The sequence below is a fragment of the Camelina sativa genome, chromosome 8 (genome assembly GCF_030686135.1).
Source record: "Camelina sativa cultivar CO46 ecotype springtype chromosome 8, ASM3068613v1".
Taxonomy (NCBI): Eukaryota; Viridiplantae; Streptophyta; class Magnoliopsida; order Brassicales; family Brassicaceae; genus Camelina; species Camelina sativa.
The window spans coordinates 8,384,580-8,409,099 of NC_141887.1; the positions used below are offsets into that span (position 1 = coordinate 8,384,580).

Genomic DNA, 24,520 nt, shown 5'->3' on the forward strand with positions numbered 1-24,520 from the left:
TGTTCTTCATAGTGACCCGGTTTAAACCCCGGTAGTCGATACAAAACCGGAAACTCCCGTCGTTCTTCTTAACAAACAGCACCGGAGCTCCCCACGGTGAATAACTAGGACGGATAAAACCCTTACTCAACAAATCCTCCAGCTGCTTCTTCAGCTCTGCCATCTCTGTTGGAGCCATCCTGTAGGGCGCCTTAGACAATGGCATTGTCCCCGGTTCCAACTCTATCGTGAAGGGATCAGACCGAGATGGTGGTAACCCTTACAACGACTAGAACACATCCTCAAACTCCTCCACAACCCGAATACCTCCAACAGAAGACTACCCCACTGACTCTGGCATCGAAATTGTAACTAAATAGGCCTCACGCCCCTTTTCGATCATCTTCCCAGCCTGCACAGCCGAGATCACGAGACTCCCCGAAGTCGGTCTAACTCCCTCAAAAACCAACTTCCCTTCTGCACGCTCAAAGACAACTCTGCCCCTGTAACAATCCAAATGCACCCTATGACGATGCAACCAATCCATACCCAGAATCACACATACAACTCCACTGGACTGATGATCAAATCTGCCGGTCTTGACTCCCCCGCAATCTGAATCTCCACATCACTCACTCGACCAAAGACTCTTAGGAAATTCCCTCCTACAACCCTGACAACACCCGTGCTCTCACCGGGATATCCGCTGATACTAGCGCTCTCCGCGCACTCCGGAGTAATGAAGCAATGAGTTGCTCCAGAGTCAAACAGAACGTGGGACATGAACCCGCCCACCGACAAGGTCCCTACACAAACCTCATGTGTTGAGAACCTAATATTCAATCACAAGCAAAATACGAACATAATCTGAACTATTGAATTGACCAAGTTCGAATCTCAGAAGTTATACCTGTGATCGCTCATGCACTGGTGCCACCGGTCTCCACAGTCAAGTATACCCGTGACGTCGGCTCGATCCAACCCACCGGCTGCACACCCTTCTGCACACCTGGCTGACTCCAGCCTGCACTGCTGCTACTGCCATCTGCTGCAACTTGGGACAACGAGGCTTGATATGCCCCGTCTCCCTGCAGTAGTAACACACTCGGGTATCTGTCCGCGGCTCCGTTACCGCCCGCTGCTCCGTCACTGCCCGCTCCTCACCTCTTTGTGGATAGTTGGTCACCTTGTGGTCCCTGCTACCACACCCAAAGCATCTCGCACCACTGTACCTTGATCTCTGCATATCATCAAACTTCCTCTTCTGCCCATGCGCAGGCTTGCCGGCCTTGCTAGAAATAGAATGCGGCTAGGACCGCTGTGGCTGCACCGAAGGACTGACCACAACCACTTGTGACCTCAAGTCGTCCTCTATCCCAGCTGCAACCTCAACCAGCTCCGCCCTTGTAGCATAGCTCCTCACTCTGCACCGAGTCCTCATATCATCCTGCAAAGCCAACAAGAACCTCCGCACCTGAGCCGACTCTGGCTCCAAAGCCCGGCCTGCATACCCCACAAGCCGACTGAACTCTGCAACTAGCTCCCGCACTGTACGGTCCCCCTGAGTCAACCCCAACAACCGTGCCTCCATGCGATCAAGAGCCTCCTGTGGAAAATACTTGGAGTTAAACTCCCTCACAAAATCCACCCAAGTCAATATCCTGCTGCACCCTCCGTGCGGTCACCGACCTCCACCACACACGTGCATCACATGACAAGTAGTGCACTGCCAAATCCACTCTAAACTGGTCGGGACACCGAAGCGACTGGAAAAGATCCTCCATCCGCTCTCTCCACTTATCCGCTACACTCGGATCCGTACCTCCCGAGAAAGACCCCGCTCCCACTCGCTGCAGCTGCACCATCATATGCACATTCTGAGCATCCACTACCTCGGCCCCCGGCTGCACACCTGCCTGCTGGAAGCCGCGCCAAAACCTGAGCTAGTAAGCCCATCAAGACATCCTCCCTGCCTGGAGCACCCTCCGCTGCAACGCTCACACCTGGGGCAACACCGTGACCGACACCGGGCCCATCCGCCCAGCCTGGTCTCCAGACACACTAGGATGAACATGTGACTTTGCTACCTCCTCACTGGCCATGCTCTGGGTCACACTCTCATTGGGCTCGGAAACCTGACCCCATCCCCGACCACAACCACGACCATGTCCACAACCACGCCCGCGACCAACAACACCCCCACCTCTAACCATTTGTATCACCAAAAACAGAAGGCTAAGCAACAAATAATTCTAATAACACAAGAACACAACTCACCGTGGAATCGCAATGCAGGCTCGAAGAGGATGTTCTAGGACCTCATGCCACACATAATTGACTAACTCACATAATCAACTCTAGCATGAAATCCTAAACATCAACAGCAAAAACACAGTGAACCCTACACCTAGAACCGTAAAGGCTCTGATACCAAAATGAAACAACCCTTCCCGTTTTTTTTTTTTAATATTAAATCACTAGTCGTCCCATACCAACTAACACCCTAGCACAATCAACAATAGCGGATAACAAAACAATTCCATTAAACCAATAAGAATTCCAACAATAACAATCCAATAACCAACAATGAAAAAACCAAGCTCCAACATCCTACAATTTTTTATCAACTCAATACTAGAAACCTAACAATAGCTAGACCACAATCAATCAAGCCTCTAGAACATCCTCCTCCTCATCGCCTTGATTACACGATCACACTTTGCCTTTACCTGCACACCACAAACAACAATTGAGATGCGTAAGTATTATCATAAATACTTAGTGAGGCAATCCTCCCATCTACTGGACTATACACACAAGCATTTGAGAATCCAATGTCAAGCAATCATCAACAATAACAATAAAACCTGGAAACAAGCAATCGTCGACCAACAAAATTTGGTGTCGACCGACACCATACTAGTGTCGATCGACACTGTAAACCTGGTGTCGACCGACACCTCTTTGGTGTCAACCGACACCTCCCAAAAAACCCTAGTTGTGTCGACCGACACCTCCACATGGTGTCGATTGAAACTCCCCAGATTTCCGAGCCGTCCTCGCACAAGTGTCGACCGACACACCAATGGTGTCGATCGACACTGATGCCGAGCATCGTCTTCCTCGACGCTCTCTTGCAGATCTCCGCTTCCCAACGCTTCCCAATCATCCCAAACTCATCCATAAGCCACATAAGGATGTAGAAACGCCAAAACAACCACAAGCAAGCAAGGAATCTACCAAACTACTCAAAAATCACAAAGAAACATAGAATTCTCAAGCTTAGATAAGCCATGGTCATGCACTCACCTCTTTTGTAGGAGAATCTGAAATAAAAACAGCTATCACACAAGTGTCGACCGACACCACTTATTTCTGGTTCGACCAGATTGACTTAATTGTCGATTTTTGGTTGGTTTGGTTTAGGGAAAACCATTAAACCAAGATTTTAAGTGTTTGTTGATGAAAGGAAGGGTTTTGGGGATTGTCTTTGTTGTCGTTTAACGTTTTTGAGAGAAAAAAAAGAGAGAAAACAAGTGTTCTTGAGATTTTGGGTGAGACTGGGAGATTTCTTGGCTATTCTTGGGAGATTTGAAGCTAGGAAGGTTGGATTCGTTGTTGTTGGTCTAAATCTTCCTACAAAGAGGTGAGTGCATGACCATGGCTGATCTAAACCTGTGATTCCTTGTTCTTGCTTGTTTGTTGCTGTTTTGTGTGTTTTTCTTGATGGGATTGATTGCTACAGGTTCCTACAGACGTATATGGTTTTGGTTTTGAGTATTGGGTGATTTGGTGGAGTTTGGGAGCGAGATTCGACTCTCGGCTTCGTGCGGATCGCGGTTGCAGAGGTAGTGTCGGTCGACACCACTGAAGCGGCATCGATCGACACTGTGGGGTAGTGTCGGTCGACACCAAGAGCCAGTGTCGGTCAACACTTGGCTGGTGTCAATCGACACCTCCCTTCCAGCGAGATGATGTTTGTTTTCCTGGTTTGTATGCTTTGTTTGTTGATTGTTTGGAACATTGGAATTACAGTTGCTTGTGTGTATAGCTCAGTATATGGGAAGATTGCCTCACTGAGTGTTTATAAAATACTCATGCATCTCAATTTGTGTTTGTGGTTCAGGTAAAGGCAAAGTGTGATCGTGGAATCATGGCAATGAAGAGAAGGATGTTTTAGGGACTCGATTGGTTGTTGTCTGGCACTGCTTGGTTGCTAGAGTTGGATCATTAGAAACATTGCTAGGTTGTTGGTTCTATGTTTCCTATTGTTTGGTATTTGGATATTGTTTATGTTATAATATTGGTTTATTATTGGATATTTATTGGTTATTGGTATTGCTTATTTTCCGCTGTCGGTTGTGATTGTGGTTAGGTGGCTAGTGGGTATGGGACCACTAGTTGTAATTATTATTATTATTATTATTATTATTATTATTATTATTAAGAAAAAAAACGGGTCGGTCGTTTTAATTTCAATCTTTAATCTACACATGCAATCCTATCAATCATTCCTTTTAACATTCATTAACAGAAAACCGTGAATCAAGTTATGCAATGTCATTGAACTCATTTGGCTAGGGTGAAAGGTCAGAGACGAAGATGGTCTCCTTCTCAAGTGGTTTTATCAATACAGAATAAGGTTCTCTCATGAAAAAGGAGTTAAGCTTAAGAGAAGACTAAAGGTTGAAACCAACTGATACATACAAGAGCAGCCCCCTGTCTACCCAAATGTCTCCAAGGAAACTCAGCCCTAACATTCTAACCCAGAAGTTGGTCCTATCTCTACCCTTCATTAGAAACATCATCTCTTACTTTTTACCCTTAGTCTTACGAGGATTTCACTTCTTTTCATTCCAGCGGATTGGGAAATCTTTATTATCACTATGGTTCCTTTTCTTTTCTTCTAAGGACTCTAGACATCTTAAGCATTTTTACTTTCTTTTCTTTCTCTAATCTTTTTATTTTATGCCCAGAACCAATAACTCTTTTTACTTTGCTCAACCCAAATCCTTTACTAGACTTGTAAACTTTGAAAACACATCCCCCTCTTAAAGACTTTCTACCTTTTACTTCCTTTTTTTATTCTTCACTTTTCTGCATGAATCCATACCCAATACCCAAAATCGAGTTCTCACCTAATCCTACTAGTCCGGATAACGCGAACTAGAACTACACAGGATCCTACTCTTGTCGATTAAAACCTAACACTTTCTAGCAAGCTCAACTCGGAAAAGACCTGACACTCAAGAATATAATTGGCTTGAAAGAACGGTTGGTTAAAGATGGGAATCAGCTACTTGGATTGACAAGGGTGGTAAAAAGGTGAAAGACAATCCAAGTATGTATATGGTATCCATGAGTTCGACTTCAATGCATAACAAGATAATTGCAAATTAGGATTAGGTTCAGATAGATAGGGAATGATGTCAATTCAAAACATGCTTCAATCAAAGACTAGAGTGCTATTTCGAGAATTCAAAACCTGGTTCAGTCTTACATTTCAAGTTCAATCAACATGCATCAAAGAACTAATAACAAGGGCCTTGATCTTATCCTATTGAATTCAGCATGCTACCAAGGTTACAATCATCATCAACCCCTATGCTAAATGCAACAATCCTATATGAATAACACTAGACTCAGTCCTAATATGCAAGTGCAAACTACATGAACACACTATTTTTGTGGAAATTTTCGATTTTTTTTCAAATTTCTATGGTCTTTCTATGCAAATAGATGGATGCAGACTCAAACATGATATGATGAAAAAAATTGAAAGAAGAATCACAAAAAACAACATCATATACATCATCTCAAACCCACCCCCAAACTTAAATTACACAGTTTCGTGTGTAAGAAAAATTTGCAGGAGGATTTAAGAATCACAACACAAACAATGCATGAATGAAATGATATATACAAAGGAAAGGTAGGAGTACCTCAGTAGTAGAAGAAGGAGTCGGAGCTCGCCCAAGGAGTCGATGCGTGAATCTGACTTTGTCCCTCGCCTTGTTCGGGATCCGGAAGAGTGACCTCAGCTGGTTGGTCTACTTGCTGCTCAACCGCTTGCGTGTCCCTCGCCTTGTTCGGCTGCTCATCACACTGCATGTCATCGACTCTGGACTCACCATGGTCTGATACCAACACAACTACCTACGTAGGCTGATATTCACCTTGATGTTCGATTTGTTGCTCAACCCCATAGTTGGTGCACTGATAATGTAGTTGGGGTTGTTGTAACAGTGAGTGTACTGGTTTAGTTCTCATATACATGCTTGTAACGTCTAAACATCTTTTGCACTGTAATGAATGCTATCAGATGACAGAGAAAGCATTTTTAATTCCTTACTTTCATGATTTTTCACACAAAATGAAGGGATCGGGGATGAGTTTAGAGGAGTCAAATTTTTTTTGTGTTGTAAAATATTCTAAAATCACCCAAAGTTTAACAATAAAATTTCATAGAATCACATTTCATTTTTAAGAAAATATATAAAAAAACTCAGAAAAATAATCAAATCTTCTAAAAACTCAATCAAATCTTTCAAAATTCTAAAAAATTAAAATCCTACCAATTCCTTTAAAATATCAAGTTCAATACCCCTTCCTTAAAGAAAAAAACCATTGAAACTATTGAAAGATTTATTCAGTTATTTTTATAAGATTAAATTAGGATTTAAAATCATGAGAGATAAAAACATTTTGTTATGACATCAGCACACTTTTCTTTCTGCTCCCCTCTGTGTGTCCTTCACTGCTTTCCTCTTTGGTTATTTTACATTGGTCAATGGTTACTCACTTAATTTACTCTATTAGATGGTTATATCCTTCGTTCCTTTATTTTTGTTTTGGTTACGACACAAATTCACCACACAAAAAAAAGACTATTCAAATTTTAGAAAAAAACATATAAACATGAGAAAAGTTAATATTCGTATAGTTAATATCTACAAATCAACTCTTTTGGGTCAATACGTCCCAACATTTTCCATAGACATAAGTGAATCAAAAACAATATAGGATTAATATGTTGTCACGATTAGCCCAAAAGTGTGAAGTAGATATACTACCTCAAGTTTTATGAAATGGAACCGTCTCGGATTTTTTCTGAAAGGACCTTGCGAAAGAATGAAAAATATATGGGACAATTGCATTTTGTATATTTATTTGGTCTTGAATGCAGTATTAAATCTTATATTCGATATTTGAGAAACATGAACACTAAGGATACTGAAATTACAGTTGATTCTATTAAGATCAAACAAAAAACAGAAACCGAAATGACAGATGTAACCCGGAGAATGTCTGCTATAGATTTCTTTAAGGTAAATTACAAATTGACGTCAACTAGAAAACATAAAATATGTCTACTCTTTAATTATAGTTTAAATTTTAATTAAAAATTATAAAAAATAATTTGATAAACCTAACGACCAAATAATAACCACATAGACTTCTTGCATTGGAATAAAACAAATTTACGTATAAACGAATCAAATTAAGAGAGAAAAAGCTGATTAGGTTAAAATTATTTGATTTAGGATTTGCTTAAGTAGACTTCTCTGTAAACTATTGGTGGTTGACTTTGTTATGCCATCAACTATTAATTCCCGGGCGTTCGGTCAGAACCGAGAGAACCGAACCGATTATACCGAGATGTTCGCTTTCAGCAGCATCTGTGAAAGGATCAACAAATCGATCGGCGAAATTAATTTGGTAATTCGATTACCGGTTCGGTTCGGTTCGGCAGAACATAACCGATCAATTTTAATTAACCAAGTTATAGATACCTAATTTTCACTAACCCTAACCCTAATCACTTTCATTTCTTCCTCTACAACGTACTGCCTCTCTCTCTCTGGCAATAAGCGATTCTAAAACCCAAAAAAATCTCTGTCTCACACCTTCGTTTTCTCCATAGTTTCTCCTCTTCTTCTTCTCCATAATTTCTTGTCTCTACCGCCGAACTAATCGAAGAAGATGTGGTAAGAGATATTTCGCTAGGGATCTCCTTCGTCTCGTCGTCTTCGTCTATGTGGCTAACCTCTTCGTTTGTTTCTAATTCTTAGTCACTTCCTCAGATCTCACGGGCAAAGTGATGAGTTCGAGGCGGAAAGATCTCAGATCTGTTTTTGTGTTGTCGTCGGCAGAAAAAGAGGACACGACGGAGCTTGAAGACGGCACCAGATCTTCTTTTTTAGCCTTCGACTTGGGTTTACCCGGCGCGATTTTGGTCTAGATCGATTTTATCTCTCTCCTGCGGCTCTTCGTGGTGGCTAATTTCTTGTGCGGGGTTTCATGGCGAGGAGTCTCAGTAGCTGTTCAGAGCAGCTGCGGCGGTGGTGCACACTGACTCTGATAAGCTTAGTCTCAGGTAGGTCTCTGATGCTAGGACCTGTGTTTCTAAGTTATGAGGTTGGTTCTTCTTCTTCTTGTCTTCTTTTGTTCATTTGTTTTTGTTTTGTACCTCTCCCTCTGTTATTCTTCTTCACGAGTCTCTGATTTGTTTTTGTTTTGTTCGTCTAGCCAAGTGTGAGGGGTGAGAAGGTTTGCTCAGCCTGTTAGTGACCAAGCCGTTGGGAATGGAGTTATTTGTGGAGTCAGACCTGATCAGCAATCGTATGTATAGTTCTTCATTTCCTTAATTTCATAACTTCAAAAGTAATAAAAAAAATTTGATTCCTTAATTTTTTTGATGATTGCCTTGATCTCCCTTTTGATGGCTGCTGCGGTAGTGTCTTTAGCACTTGGGATAAAGATATAGAATCTGGCTCTTTCCACTTTGACAAGTGTCACGTCTCATAGCATAAGTCTATGCACTTTAACTTATACGAATTATTGTCTTGCTTGTGTGTTTACATACTCAGGTTGCTTTTTTTCACAATGAATTTGTTCATATGATTTACTTGTTGCTATGTTATTTCAGGTTATGGTTGATACTTTTATCGATGAGGATGATGTTTCAAGGAGACAAGGACATGCAGGAAGTGGAGAAGGAAACATTGGGGATGAAAACATAGTGGTTTTGGAACTTATTTATTCTTTTATGTGTTGTGTCAGTGTGTGATAATTATCAAAGTGATGGTTTTTTTATAATAACATGGATCCTATATTTGTTTCTATTATAAAATTTGTGTTTATCAGATTTCAAATTTTACAAAATTATGACTATTATAAAATTTGTACCAGAGTAGATCTTGTTTCTTTGTCGTTTGGGTCTGATGCTCTCTGTTTTACTTTCGTGTGTAATATCTATCTTTTAAATAATGCAGAGCATCTGTTGAGATGATTTGGGTGTAGAGAATGTATGTCAAATTAGCTATCTTTTTCCATCTTTCTGTCTTTTTCTCTCTAAGCCTTGAGGTCAATGCTGCAGTTTTCGTTGCGCGCATATGGGTAACTACGAATCAATAGATAATAACCAATATTGACTATTATTGTTCAGGTCAACAATGCTTTACCCTATCTTCACCTTCTTCCCACAAACATTTAAGAAGTTTCTTTCTTTTTTTACTTTTCCAAATACAAACAAAACCAAACAAACCAATCAATAATCGCTTCTTGTAGAGTTGAAAACGAGATAAGAACGCAGAAACAAAAGAAAAAAAATAGACAGATTCGTCAACTTTTCAATTATACAGACTTCACACAGAATTCCAACACGTTGACTTCCAAAATAAGTCTAAGTTAATGACCTAACTGTCTAAGAAAACCAAAAACTTGATTTCTCCATATGTATAATATATAATCATGTCTAAAACATATAGAAGCAAGTACATAACATATATCAAAGAACACAACAAGAAAATTTTAAAAATTATTCACCAATTTGCAATAAATTGGTTTTCAAATTATGACGACTTCATGTTGATATCAACATTTTAGACATAAACTGCCTCTATGAAGAGACTTCCCTTAAAGTCTATTTTGTGTGGTCTATTTTTGCAATTCCATTTTAATAAAGCAGACATCGTATGAAGTCTACTAGGATAGTTGACTTCTTTTTTGTCTTCCTTTGTTAATTTTTTGGTCAGTTTTGCAATTAAAAACATATAACAGAGTAGACTTCTTAGAAAGTTTCAACAAGTTAACTTCGATTACAGTCTACTCAGGTTATTTTTTGCAATTGACCAAACCATTGACTTTGTAGTAGATTTCTAGCTAACAAGTAGACTTCATCTATCCGTCAACTAGAAAAAGTAAACTTCATTGTGTTTAGTTTTGCAATTGACCAAGTTTGACTTTCGCCAATTAGACTACGTACGAAGTCTCCAGGAATATTGACTTCGTTTGCAGTCTGTCGTGGTCATTTTTGGGGTTGACAAACATTTTAATTTTTTAACAAGTAGACTTCTTTTGCAGTCAACTAATTAATTTTATATCAATAATATTACGGTCAATGCTTTTATATTTTGGTCAACCCCAAAAATAGCCACTATAGAAGTCTACTATTTTATTATCCTAAGAAGACTTCGTCCGGCAATCATAACTAAAAAGTCAAGAATTTGGTCAATTGTAAAAATACACCTTAGTAGACTGCAAACGAAGTATCCGACGGAAAGATTATACTGCAGTTTGAACCATATTTTTTGTTTTCAAATGAAATTAAGAAGACTGAATTTTCAGTCTACGGGCTCGAATTTTTGCAAAATTGACCACATAGTAGACTTTACATGATATTATGACGGTTAGACTAACAAATGAAGTCTAATTTCGCAAAAAAATCAAGGAAAATCACGATATCTACCGGAAAATAACCTTATCGGTGGTTGTTTCGCAATGTCAAGCACCGAGGACGTCGTCTTTAATCACCACGGAAGAAACCCAGCACCAATTTAATCACTATCCAAAAATCATGACATATAACAAGATGAATGCACTTGCAAATTTTCTTGGATTAAAATGGAGAGGAGATGGAAGAAAATGAAGTTCTCATAGCATTAGGTGTTATTTAAGCTTACAAATTCAGGTTGTTGAATCTTTAAGAGCTTCAAATTTGGTTGTTCATGGTTGTTGGAAAATTGATGGCGGTGGCACAACCGTAAATAAAAGAAGAAGATGAAGAAATTCAAATAAATCAGAAATAATGACATTTTTGTGAGTACAATGAATAGCCGAAGATTTAATAGGGAGAAAGTGGCAAATGTTGGAGAGAGAAAAAAAGGGATCTAACATTGCAATTGACTCAAGTTAGGGGTCCAATTTTGCAAGCGTCCCAATATATATATATATATATATATATATCATGATAGGCTTACCAAATATATTGCTAATAGATTTAAAATATATTGCAAGTAAACCCAAATACAGTATTTGAAAAATAGAAATGAAAAACGATACGTTTACCTTTTTCTGAGGTGATCGAGAGGCATAAATAAATAGCCATTAAGTTTCTGTCTAAAACGATTATTCCAACATCACCATTAAGTTTCTGTCTAAAACAATGGGGATGAATTTTCTTGATTTACCGGAAGAATGCATCGCCGTTGTGATATCTTTCACCAGCCCCTATGACATTTGCCGTCTCTCTGCTGTCTCTAAATTACTTCGCTCGATAGCCGACTCGGACGCCGCTTGGGAGAGGTTTCTTCCCTCATATTCTCGTATGTATATCGATAATACTTTATCTAGGTTTTCGAACAAGAAGCTCTTCCTTTGCTTATGTGAATCTCCTCTTCTCATCGGCGATGGAAGAATGGTAATTCACATAATAATCTGTTCTCTTTGTTTGTCAACAATATGCCTTATGTGTTTTTATTTCTTTTATATATTGATTCTAGAGACTGATTGTTTAAGAAGAATGTGATGTGGATGAATGATGCACTCAATTAGTTGAACAAAATTTCTTAAGTTTTCTTTGAAATCTATATATGTAGAGCTTTTGGATGGAAATGAGAAGCGGGAAGAAATGTTGGATGTTGTCTGCAAGGAAACTAGAGATTACTTGGGTTGATAGTCCTGAATTCTGGATATGGATGTCGACTCCGGACTCAAGGTTTCATTAGTTTCATCTGCATTTTTTGCTTCTTTTAATCTAAATCTCTCTTGGTGTTGATTTTTTATTAGTTTATAACAGGTTTAAGGAAGTTGCGGGGCTTCTAGCGGTGTGTTGGTTTGAAATCCGTGGCAAGATAAGCACATCCCTTCTTTCCAAAGCTACCATTTATGGTGCTTACCTTGTTTTCAAAGAACAAGAAATGAGAGCCTTTGGATTTGAGTCTCTTCCTTTGGATGTAAGCTTTCGATCCACAAGAACCGACGCTTATAACGATAGAAGAGAGCTTCTTGAGTCAGGAATGCAAGAGTCTAGAGAGGATGGGTGGTTGGAGATTGAACTTGGTGAATATTATGTTGGTTTCGATGAGGAGGATCTCGAAATGAGTGTCTCAGAGACAAGAGAAGGCGGTTGGAAAGGTGGAATCATCATTCAAGGGATCGAGATTAGGCCAAAAGAAGTGTTGTGATTCAGTAACTCCCTTTGCAAGTGAATTGTAGTTTGTTGTGTAATATAAAGATAGCATATGTATACATCTACATTTGTCTTCTCATATCACTGTAATAGTCATGCATTGTCATAGATGATGCTTGATAATTGGAATATATATATATATATATATTTATACATGCTACTTAGACTGTTGATCATGTTATCAAGACATTTGTATTTCTTTGTTTCTTTTTTTTTTCGGCAAATCAAATATATTATATCATAAAGAGTTTTACATGATACAATAACAATTCATATACAACCATTGATACAAATAAAGGAAATTAAAATTAATTTCGGTAAAACAGTGGATTGACCATGCTTGCCCGAAGTCTTACAGGCTAACAGACAAAATAATCTGTTACATCTCCCTTTCACATACTTGTAATTGGCTATCACCTTATAGATGAAACTCCAAAATGCTTTTCGCATTATTCCAGTTAAAAAGAAAAACAGAAATGTTGCTTGAAATGATTCAGACTCTTGTCTTTTGAAACTCAATATGATGTGCTGGAATCGCCTTGCGCATTGTTGCCACTTAGTGATTATGATTTCCCTTTTCATAGAAGTAAAATTTTTCGACCAAGGGAAAGAGATAACATCTCTATCACAGTCACTGGCCACCTTTTGTCTTCCCATCACGCTCGTGTCATCATCATCCTCAAACAAAGTTGTCATCATAAATTTAGAACCATATACTCCACAACCCATATAATCAATTGACGAGATCAAATACTCCAACCAGGGTATTGAGAAAGCATCACCATCATCAGACATAGTAAACATCCAAAGAAATCCAATCTGATCTCTGATTTTGATTTCATCAAGTAGATTGATTCTGGGATCAAAAACCCATGAAGAACCTCCATTCCATTGGGTAAGAGGACATTCACCGGTTGATACCCGGAAATTCCACCGGAAACAAACTTTCTATAAAGAAAGACATCATGATTCCATCTAATCAACATAATAAGGTAGGAGCGACAATAGTTATATGGTGAATTTGTCAAGGTGATCATTGAAATCCCAATGAATTGATAAATAATCCAAATTAGGAATGGCTCCATTGGCGTGATCGAAGTCTGATTTGGAATTGATGGACACAGTCCCTGAAAAACCATCGTCGCAATGGGACAAGTTACGTGAGTTTGATAATCTCGATCTGCCATTATTAATTACTGAAAATCTAACAAAACTGTACAATAATTAGGGGAAGAATAAGCAATTGAATAAAGCAAACGATGATGGCCGACGTCGGAGAAGCTGACGCCGGCCGGAAACAGTGGAAAATGAAAGTTTTGCTATGAAACGGTGGCTTTGGAGAAATCGCCTATGGTGAGAGAGAAAACTTTTTTTTTATCATATTTCTTTGTTTCTTTGTCATGAATTTTCTGTAAATTTAATTGGTTAATAATAATAACTATAAAAGTTATTCCGGTTTAATAATAAAATTTAGTAATCAAAATATACCAAAAAAAAACAAAAGAAAAGAAGCCAACACTGAAGTCGGATATGCAAAGTCAAAAACAAATTTCTATCATTAATTGTGGAAATCAAACCATAGTGTGACGGTTCAATGGCGATTCTAATCCCATTAAATAATTGTACCTTCTTCTCACTCACACCACTCAAGAACAGAAGTTAAGATCCAACCCACCACAGTCTTGCAATGTAAAAACTAATCCTACGCTTCAACAGAAACCGAAGGAGCTCATTTCCAAAGAATAATGCTACACATCCTCCTAAGCTCCAGTTTAAACTCACACCCGTCTAAACTGGAAAATAAAATAAAATATCAATATTTTATATTAATCTCTAAATAAAACTCGATTATTATAAAAGGCGTTCTAATTGATTTTAAGAAAAAGTTAGAATCTTTTTAGCAATAATCAGATTTATTTTTTTAAGGATAAAATTGTGGATCATTTGCTTGATTGTTCAGTTCTCTATTTATAAAGAATGAATCCTAGTTATAAAGTTTTATGACTTTATATTACGAAAATGTTTTTTTTTAAATCAATTTGTTACATATTAATTCATCGTGTAGATTCGGTCTAATAGTCGAATTTTTCTTTTCTTTTATATCAGTACTATGCTGACATACCTGAATCAATGGACCAAACTCGTCGCTGGCCGAATACTCAAACTTTTCGATCTATTCTCGATTTAAACTGAAAACAAAAAAATGTTAAACCACTCTTCTACACAATCAGAAAAAAAAAAAAAAAAAAAAAAAAAAAGCAAAATAAACATTTTTCTTTGGTTCGTAATTTTTCAGTTCGTAAATCGTAGCACCAAGCTTTCCCTTGTTTCTAAGTCTGAATCATTTGACATTTGTTCTTAAATGAACATGTGATTCGGTCCACTTCCCATCATGTCAGTATACTTTTTCACAAAATACAAACCCCCAAATTTATATATTTTTTCAGCGATAGAATAAATAAAATCGCCAAAAAATCCCTTTCATTAAAAAACGAAATGAGGGCATCTTTCGACTTGAAGGACACATTTATAATCAACAAGAGCCAAAGACACACAATTGTAGTAGTTAATCTCTCAATATCAAAATATCATTAGAGTTTGCTTGACGACTTTCTTGAACATATACATCGTATACACTTTTTATTTTTATTTACCTATTTCATATAAAATGCTGATGACTGAAAATATACAAAACCACCAGACAAAAAAAAAATGAATATCCAGTTTTATTGTTTTTAACTTTATTACATTTACTGTATAAATTATATGCGCCCTTTAAATATATCTTCATACTTATCCACAATATTCTTTCGTTAATTATCTACCATATATGAATCTTTGAACTCTCTTATATAAGCTTTGCGTTTCAATTTTCTAATAATTACTTACTGTAGAACAAAAAAAATCAATAAAATAAAGTCGAATGAATATAAATTTAAATTCCCAATTTAATAACATAAACATCATTCGAAATTACAGTCAAGACGAAGAAAATTCGAAAACTCTCGTAATAAAAATAAAATAAATAATCAGAAATTCAAGAGAAAAGCGGAGTAATTTGGAGCTAGTGAGGATGAGTTATCGTTACGAGGCAAGGAAGAGTCAGCTCGGCTGGTGGTTGGAGCTCTGACGCTCCGGCGGCGACTTGTGGGTCGTAGAGGGAGGAGTGTGGCTGTGATGCGAGTGAGCGCCGCCGTCTATTCTTCAAGCAACTCAGCGGCTATAGCTACTGTTATCATGACGATTTCAAAAGATGCTCTGATGATGATGATTTGCTTTGACGTCTATTTCAAGAACTCTCTAAACCTTTCTTTTTTATGATCTTGTGTTATTTGCTTGTAAGACAGGAAAATGTGGTTACCTTTTAAGAGAGTCTTGGCTCTGAAGCTATAGTGGCCATAAATTTTGGTAGGTTCGTGTCATAAATTATACTAGCCGTCAGATCTACCGACTTCATTGAATTGAATTATTAATTTCACTATTTTGTTTTTTTCTTATTCTTGGGAGTTAGGATTCGTTTTTAGTAGTTCATTTTAGATTTTAGCATCGGGTTTCGAAAATTTGCCAAATAAACAAGTTTCCGGTAAGAGGTTTTCTATAATTCATCATAAATAAGCCAAAATCTAACTAATGACCTAGTAATACATGTGTAAAGTTTATACATATACATTATAAAAAAAAATTTGGACCGTAGGAGTTGACAATTAAAGAAAAAAGCATATCCGTTAGAACGTAGTTGATCTTGATTAACCAATTATTACAAGAACTTCGCTAAGCGTTTATGGGTTTTTCTAATACTGATAAAACAAACAGTGGCATTAAAAGTAACATACATTTGAATTAAGAACTGTTCATTTTCTTTAGACAAATACCCTAAAATAGCACTAAAACAAGTTTTATGGACAATTATAGCACACATTCCATAAATTTCCAAAAATAGCACTTTTTAACACATTAAAATATTTAAAATCAATTTTTAGAATTTTTTTTTTAGGTTTGGGTTCTCAATTTCACATTTAGGATATAGTTTTGAGGGATAGAGTTTAGTATTTTAAATTTAGAATTTAATTTTGAATAATTAAGTGGTGCTATTTTTGGAATTTTAAAGATGTTGTGCTAAGTTTGGAAAAAAACTTATTTTGGTGCTATTTTTGAGAATCTCCCATTTCTTTATTAATTAAACTTTTTATGATGGTTTTAATACAATATATTGTATTGCAAAACTAAATACAGATCATAAGAACTGCTAATTAAACTGATTTTATTGAAATTTGAAACTATGACGATGTTCATTAAGTAGATGATAGAATTGGTGGGATGGGCAAGATGGTGAAGACTAACACCAGAAGAGTCTGAATGTGACGCTATGATTTGGGCAATGCAATTAATGTTGATACGGTGCTACATGATGAAGTTGCACATCGGGATATAACTATCTCCATGTGACGTTATGATATGATTTTAAATCATTAGAGAGATGATTCAAATGTTTGACCAAAAAAAAAAAGAGAGATGATTCAAATAAGCAAATCCGAAATATAAAAACAAACATTTGGTAATCTTGTTGTTTGTAGAGACGTTTGAATGAGGATAAAATCAATGTTATCGATTGAAATGCGTTATAGAAGACGCTTGGACTGACTAGTGTAACTTATGTAGTCCGATCCTAGAGCAGCAGATGCCAAACTGGTGCATCCGATTTGGTAACTACAATTTGTTACGTTATAATTTATATTGAATGAAAATATAAGTAAAAGTTTGGTCGACTTAGGCACCTGAGGTTAAACTCAGAACCAGTTTCAACATTAATCGTTACCAGTAAACAATCAATTGGAATAGTCTATTCAACTAAATATTTGCCAATAATTAGTCCAACGACTTGTATGATTACCCTAGGGGAAATAAAGACATCCTGCGTGATGTGTTACATAAATGAATGCTCATGATGTTATTAATTTTATTTTAAAGGCAAATAACAAATGTTCTTTGTTATAATGTTTTTTACTTCTTTTAGTAAAAGTAAAACGTGTAGTTAGCATTCATGTTGAATCTATATTTCTTATTCATTTGATAATGACTTTTTTTTTAGTTTGAATGATGAGTTTCCAACACCGAATAGTTGGGACATATTATGCAAGAATTTGATGTTTTTGTAACACAATCGATAATCTTCAATCGTGTTGGTGGATAGATAAGGGCCATGGCTTTATAAAAAAAAAACCTCTTCCGCAACCCGTCAGTTTCAAATTATAGCCATACAAAATTTTGGCAAAGTTTGGCCAAAAACATGTGGTGGCAAAACTGATAATAAATAGTGATGTATAGTAATAATTACCATGTAAAAATAGTGTGTTTTATCGAAAAATAATTAACATGATGGTAAAAGCTCATGTGAAATCCATGTTCTTTAAGTGACGAAAAAAAACAAGTTCTTTACAATACTTGTATCCATATCTTTTACCAATAAATAGTAGCATTTGGCTATGGAATGAAACTTCGCTAAATTTTTGTCAAGAATTTAAGTAGTTTAATAAATAAAAAAGTATGAAAATTAATTTAATACTTTTATATCAAGACTTCGAACTTTAAGGTATTAACAAGAATACATTGAAGTTTTGGGAATTATCACACACACACAGCTGTAAGACATGAAATATGTTCCTGAATCATAATACATCTCCCAATTCTGTGTTTTCATCCCCAACTGAAAGAAGAATACCCATTAAATACATAAAGAAGTCAGGGTGAATAGCATGTTTGCAATTCATAACACAATTTCTCCATATAAAGTTTTGGGTGGCAAGCAATCTTTCTTCATTTTGTATCTTCGAACTTTTCCTTTGTCTCAGTTGATAAACATTAATCATACAATGATCTTGTATTCTTGTTTATGAAGGCAACATTGTGTTTCTCTATTAATGACTAAAGCCTCCGTAACAAAATCTAGTTACTGATTTTAGGTTATACGAGAGTGTAGCCATAAAGATGTTGCAGCTGGTTTTCGTAACAAGCAGCCAAAAGGTTACTAAATTTGGTATGGATGACTCTGCGAAGCTACTAAAATTGGTACGGATGACACGACGAAATTGTTTTAGAAAGACGAGACCATGCGTCTATTGCTAATATTGAATCAAGTCATGTAATAGATTTTAGCTTATAGTGTAGCCATAAAGATGTTGCAGCTGATTTTTATAACAAACAGCCAAAATGTTACTAAAGTTGGTATGGATGACTCTGTGGAGCTACTAAAGTTGGTATGGATTACAAGACAAAATTGTTCTGGAAAGATGTGTCCATGCGTCTATTGCTAGTATTGATTCAAGTCATGTTCTTAAACACATCTACTATATCTTTTTATATCTATTTAAATTAAGTATTAACAAAATGCAATCATTTATCTAATATAACAGCATTGATTGTGTATAAAATAATATAAAATGCTTTTTTATATAAATACTATTTTGGTCATATGTTGATTAGAGTAGAACAAATGCCAAACAATTCACCAAAAAAAAAAAAAAAAAAAAAAAAAAAAAAAAAAAAAATTGGAATTATTGGAACATTTGATGAGTCAAACATCTATGGAAATGGAACTGGTTTTCGGGTTCCTCCATAGAAAACATTAACTTGATAATTAAAGCGAGTCTAATCAATATAGTACAAGACACCAAGTTTCATAACTTGGTAATGGAGGATCCATTGGATTTTGACCAATTGGTTATGTTGTGTAGAACAGTGAAGATTAACGAGATATTCGAGATAATGCTTTCAAGGTTCGTTTATTCCTATTTAAGAAGATGAAGAAAAAGGCTGTTATCAATGGTAAGTCTAGCATTCGTGGAAATTGGAGTGAATTTAAAGCTTTAAAAGTGGACCTCAAACCTCATTTTAATGGGATAAGGTACAAACTTTTTAGAACATGGTTCATTATAAAGCCAAGTTAAGTGTACGTAAACTTTTAGAAGAGCAAAAAACCAATTTCAAAATTTTGTATTTTTTTCTTTTTTGGTGTATGCACATCTTCAAAATATATTTATTATGAAGTTAAAATAATTTACAACAAAGAATTTTAGTTGAATTCACAAAGAATTTTATGACAAGTTTATAAAAAAAAGACCGGTTAAATGTAATTGATATGAATCTCAACAATAAGTAACAAAAAGAGTAAACATGTCCAAATATCAAGATTTACTTCTCTAGGAATACTTGTTTTGGCAACTCTAATGTCTTGGTAGTAAACTTTGCTTACATTATGCACAAGAACGGTTATACGAGCATCTGGTTTTTGTACAACTATACACGGGAATTTGTTCTAGGTAGATGTTGGATGAAGACCAACTCTTTGTTGTGAGCATCAGTGCATCAGCCAATTCTTCAAATATAGTAAAATATTTATTATCTCGATGAAGATAATTTTTAGGTTTTTTAAAAGTAGAAAAAACGAAACAACGAGAATAAAGTAAATTTAAAATGTTATATATATTTATATTGAAAGGGAAGCATATTTTAAAAGCTAACATCAAATCTTCTAAGTATTACATAATATATTATTGGCATAAAAAATCATTAAAGATAATATAGTCTAAATAATCAAATTTATTATCTTTGCAACCAAACATATAAATATTTTCGCATTATTATCCATACCAAAGAAGTCTACAATATTAATATTTTGAATATATATATTATTTATTTGGACACAAAACATCAGCGCATTAAACGAGTCTTCAACCTTTCCATTTTTTATTTAAATATTTTTGTAACGAAAAAAAAAAACTTGAGAGGTTGAGAAGAATTAGACAAGGTAGGCTGGAAAAGCTGCGACGTCCGAAAAATGGAGATTGACGTAGCAAAAGAATAAAGAAGCACACCATGTGCACACCCACGTAGATCTCCTATTGCCCACTAGAATCTCCTGTCTCTTTAATTCCTATTTTCATTACTAAAATAAATAAAAAAAATTCCTTGAAGAATATATACAAAACAAATTCGTAGCGCACCCATCAATCACATGCTTCTTACATGAATTTGAATAGATTCCGTATCGATCGTTGTGACAGTTGCGATCACGTATATACCAAACACACATTATAAAACAATATATATATATAGTAGTTTACACGTCTTTTTTACCTATTTTCTTACTTTTTGTGTTTTTCAGTTTCTTACGTAATTATGACCCTAAATTATATACTTTTCCACAGACCATACGAAAACCAAATTAATTAAGTAATGCAACAAGCATTAGGGTTCTCGTCGCTAAAAAGCTGCGGCGGAGGAACCCTTTCGATGATGTATGAGGGCTGATAATAATACATCATCCTCTTCATACCTTCCTCTTCCGCCATCGCGGCCATCTCGTAGTGTCTTCCCTCCTCCATAGCGGCCGCACCCGCATCTTCTCCGCCACCTTCCTCCTCCATCTCCTCTCCCTCCTTCTCTTCTTGCTTCTTCTCTCCCGTTTCTGGCGGTTTCTCCTCGCCTTCGCCGCCCTCCTCCTTCTTCACTTCCTCCGCAGCCGGGTTTTCCGGTTCCGGGTCAGGTTGGGGTACTATTCGGGCTTGTTTTTTTGTTCGACGGTAGACGTAATCTACAAGCTTCTCGGCGTCCATTGTTCCAGTCACTATTACTTTTCCCGTGGTATGTTCCGTCACAGTTGTTTGTACCCCTAAACAACAATATATATTAGTCAGTCCAAATATAGAACAATGTGACAACAACGATTTGCATTTAATCATTATTTTATTAATATAGTGATTTAACGACAATACTAACACACTGATTTTTCGTTCAAATTGAGTAACAGACTATATTAATATTCGTATATATATATATATATATATACGAGCAAAATTTAAACAACTTAATTCACTTTTACGGAAAGTTTCTAATTTTAACATTCTTATCAACAAAGCGATTTAAATTCTTTGAAACTAAAACCTCATGTCATCAACAAACTTTAGTTTAAACATGCACGTGATGCAGAATGGGATACATAGACATATATATAGTGACTCTTCTTTTTGACGTGATATAATGAATTTACTTAGAGTGACATCTATGTCATTTTTACACGGGTGCGTCTGTTTTAGATATATTCGGAAAAACATATCATAAAATAACATATATCAATGTAACCGAAATATTTTTTGGATTTGCCCATTCTTAAAAATATTATAAGTTTTACATTAAAAGGGATATTTCGGTTTTGAGTAGATCCGAAAAAAAGTATGTATATGTACCTCTCATTTTGAGAATCTTCTTCCTGAGCTGGTCAGCACAAGCTTGGCAGTGCATGTTGACGTTAAGCTCAACGGTGGTGAGGCCTCCGGAGACCTGAGACGTTATGATCGGTGGCAGAGGCTCTCCCTCGGCCGCCGGAAGTGGAGAGAGGACTTTGGCCATTCTTTTAGTCTTCTTCTTGATTTTGTTGCAAACTGCTTGCGGATCCAACACTCCCTTTATCGTCACTTCGTTCTCATTCATGTCCATCACCACTTCTTCCACACCTACACATTTTTACAGTTAAAGTTTAATAACTATTTATTTTACTTATGGATCTTTATAAAATAATATTTAGCTAGTTGGGATTTAGAGAATGAAGCTATTGGTTTTTATTATTAAAAAATTTTGTTTTAATAAATAGTGATGACCAATAATTCTTAGCCGAAACTAATTCTCCATCTATTTATATATTTGTTTACCTCTAATTTTTAGAATAGATCTTTCAATCTTCTTGGCGCATCCTACACAATGCAAGTCGACGTAGAGTATGAATGGTGGAGGCGGTGGTGGTGGTTGCGGCTCTTGCTCCTCTGATGGTTTCTCCTCCTCAGCTGCATCTTTCTTCTCCTCGGCCACAACTTTCTTCTTCTCCTCTTCCTCCGCTTTGGCCGGCCCTGGAACGGCCTCTGGAACTGATGCTGCCTCCTTTGCCTCCTAATAATGAAAAAATCAACTATAAGTTAACGATAGACAATTATAAAATTTTGTTGCAAATTAAGAATATTGAAGAGCTTGAATCTTACTGGTTTTACTTCTTCGCCCATTCTTTTAGAATCTGTGGTTATACGACGATTATAAATGGAACGAGGAAGAGAATATGTTATGGAGGAATGAGTAGGGAGAACGAGTATTTATATGAAACACTATAATATAAAAATACGAAGGGGGAATGGAATTATTGATGAATAATTGAAGTTTTAGTATAAGGTAGGAACTAAACAGAACATAAAGCATAAGAGGTTGATTCCATAGCACATGGCAGAAACTAATCATCCAACATATATAGACACACCCCTTCACCCTTGTACCTTATATATAGATTTATTCTCACCACTAATTATGTTTTGTAGTTATTAACAACTTTTTCGATTTTTTTTTCTCTTTGGAATTTACCATATTTTGAAGAGAGCCGGGGACAAGATGGTCCGAGGTCGGTAGGTTTTATAGGCATAGAATGTGGATGTTCAAGATCATGTACCTTGAATGATTTTGTAATGTCTTCGTATTGATGATAATTGAATTATGGTCCGTTTGTTTCTTACGTATAGTATGGATGGTGAGCGTTGATGAATTCAACATTAGAATTTAGTTTCCGGATGTTGTTGTTCGTTTTGCCGAGTCAGTTTTTTAAGTTACCCATCTGAAATCAAATTTAAAAACGACCGAAGTAATAATATGTACTTCTATACAAAAAAAAAATGAAGCTTCTGCTACTTCAGCGTAAAATTGTGATTTTTATCTAAAAATGTAGCATGTCATTTAAATTGTTATTTGATATTTTAAGTGCATCCAAAATCTACATGTTTTGCATCAGAAATTAATATATGCTTAACTAACGAACCACATATATATTATATTCTAATTCACAACAATGGATTTTTGGTAAATTCCTTCCAGTTGTTTTTTCACTTCTATTTTATTTTTAATTTTCATGTGAGAAACGTATATTCTTGATAACGAGGAAAACTATATATAAATCAAAGGAATGGGACCATGAGATAATAATTTTTGGCATCGAAAAGGACAATACTTTGCATCATACTCACCGACTTTATTGATTACAATTATAAAATTTTCACTTTTTATTTTCTAATATACTACTATGTATTCGATTAACATTTTATATTGGAATTGTATTGATCGCAATTCCTAGGTTATTTGAGTACATATCGCATAAAGAATAGTTCAGAAATTGTATTATTGACTTCTCGTTCGTCCATGTAATTTTCATATGGTTGTATACATTGTATGGAAACTATTATACGTAGTTTTTCTTCATTCGTTAAAGCGGATTTGGTTGATTTGATTTATCTTCTTTTAAAAGAAGCATCAATATTCTTTTAACCACAAGTTTCGGTTAATTGTATTATCGATAGTTCGATACTAAGAACTATCTAATCAGTCGAAGAGACACAAAACAATGTGTTCTATTTTTCATAAAAATAGAAAAATAGCATCCCCATTTCTTAAAAAGCAATTTTTGGGGATGGATGCAACGCAACGTGGGGTGCCCAAGAAAATGAAAACTATATACAAAAAAATTGTGGATTAAAATTTGTGTGAGAACCTTTGGCATGGTGGAAAGTAGAGACCACGTGGGATGCTTTAGATTAAATTTGGACAAATGAGAGAAAATTATTTATTCTTGTTTGACAGTTTAGACGACTCTTGTAGACCAATAGCTGTTTGTTGCTCAATTGTGCTACTGGTGTTAATTTACGTAATTATGTTGAAGTTAAAGAGTAAATTAGGCGCGCGTACGTTATCGACAACACGTAGACCATATCACCTTTTAGGTTGATATCACTATCAATGTACCCTATTTGATATGTAGCAACTCAGGCATAGTGTACATATATATACATACACATATATATATCATACACAGAGTGATTAGAGTTATATAATATTAAAATAGCTATACAGTTGGAAAAAACTAAAGTGATCCTTTTATAGGCATTTGCGGCCCTGCGGCTAACCACTAAAACAAACTTAGCTATAAGAAAATGATAGATGAAAGTGCGGAGAGAATTCACTCAGACTCTTAATGTATCTAGTTTAGTT

The 24,520-nt window shown here is 35.9% G+C and overlaps 2 protein-coding genes, 1 long non-coding RNA gene and 2 pseudogenes across 7 annotated transcripts; 2 read left to right on the plus strand and 3 right to left on the minus strand.

Annotated features, from left to right (window-relative positions):
* The first annotated feature begins 7,784 nt into the window (after positions 1 to 7,784).
* On the plus strand, positions 7,785 to 9,144 carry LOC104706770 (uncharacterized). 4 transcript variants are annotated; one of them, XR_754475.3, is made up of 4 exons: positions 7,785 to 7,967; positions 8,052 to 8,397; positions 8,509 to 8,601; positions 8,909 to 9,144. It is a non-coding gene; the product is annotated as an uncharacterized LOC104706770 (long non-coding RNA). The 4 variants fall into 4 exon arrangements; XR_015564580.1 differs by having other exon boundaries at positions 7,788 to 7,967; positions 8,052 to 8,356; XR_015564581.1 differs by having other exon boundaries at positions 7,795 to 7,967; positions 8,509 to 8,605.
* Positions 9,145 to 11,392: 2,248 nt separating this feature from the next.
* On the plus strand, positions 11,393 to 12,632 carry LOC109126082 (putative F-box protein PP2-B12). The gene is made up of 3 exons (XM_087460460.1): positions 11,393 to 11,680; positions 11,859 to 11,977; positions 12,059 to 12,632. Exons 1-3 carry the CDS (start codon positions 11,426 to 11,428, stop codon positions 12,444 to 12,446), a joined length of 762 nt encoding a protein of 253 aa, XP_087316586.1. The 5' UTR covers positions 11,393 to 11,425; the 3' UTR covers positions 12,447 to 12,632.
* Positions 12,633 to 12,646: 14 nt separating this feature from the next.
* LOC104706771 (uncharacterized) lies at positions 12,647 to 13,764 on the minus strand (annotated as a pseudogene).
* Positions 13,765 to 15,365: 1,601 nt separating this feature from the next.
* Positions 15,366 to 15,829, minus strand: LOC109126025 (uncharacterized; annotated as a pseudogene).
* A 4,695-nt stretch (positions 15,830 to 20,524) lies between these two features.
* LOC104706772 (heavy metal-associated isoprenylated plant protein 9-like) lies at positions 20,525 to 22,864 on the minus strand. Of its 2 annotated transcripts, XM_087462467.1 has the most exons (5): positions 22,765 to 22,864; positions 22,480 to 22,511; positions 22,156 to 22,390; positions 21,694 to 21,960; positions 20,525 to 21,119 (listed from the first exon to the last, which is right to left on the minus strand). In XM_087462467.1, exons 2-5 carry the CDS (start codon positions 22,498 to 22,500, stop codon positions 20,677 to 20,679), a joined length of 966 nt encoding a protein of 321 aa, XP_087318593.1. In that variant the 5' UTR covers positions 22,501 to 22,511; positions 22,765 to 22,864; the 3' UTR covers positions 20,525 to 20,676. The 2 variants fall into 2 exon arrangements, with proteins under 2 accessions (XP_087318593.1, XP_010421283.2); XM_010422981.2 differs by lacking the exon at positions 22,765 to 22,864 and having other exon boundaries at positions 22,480 to 22,740.
* Positions 22,865 to 24,520: the final 1,656 nt, after the last annotated feature.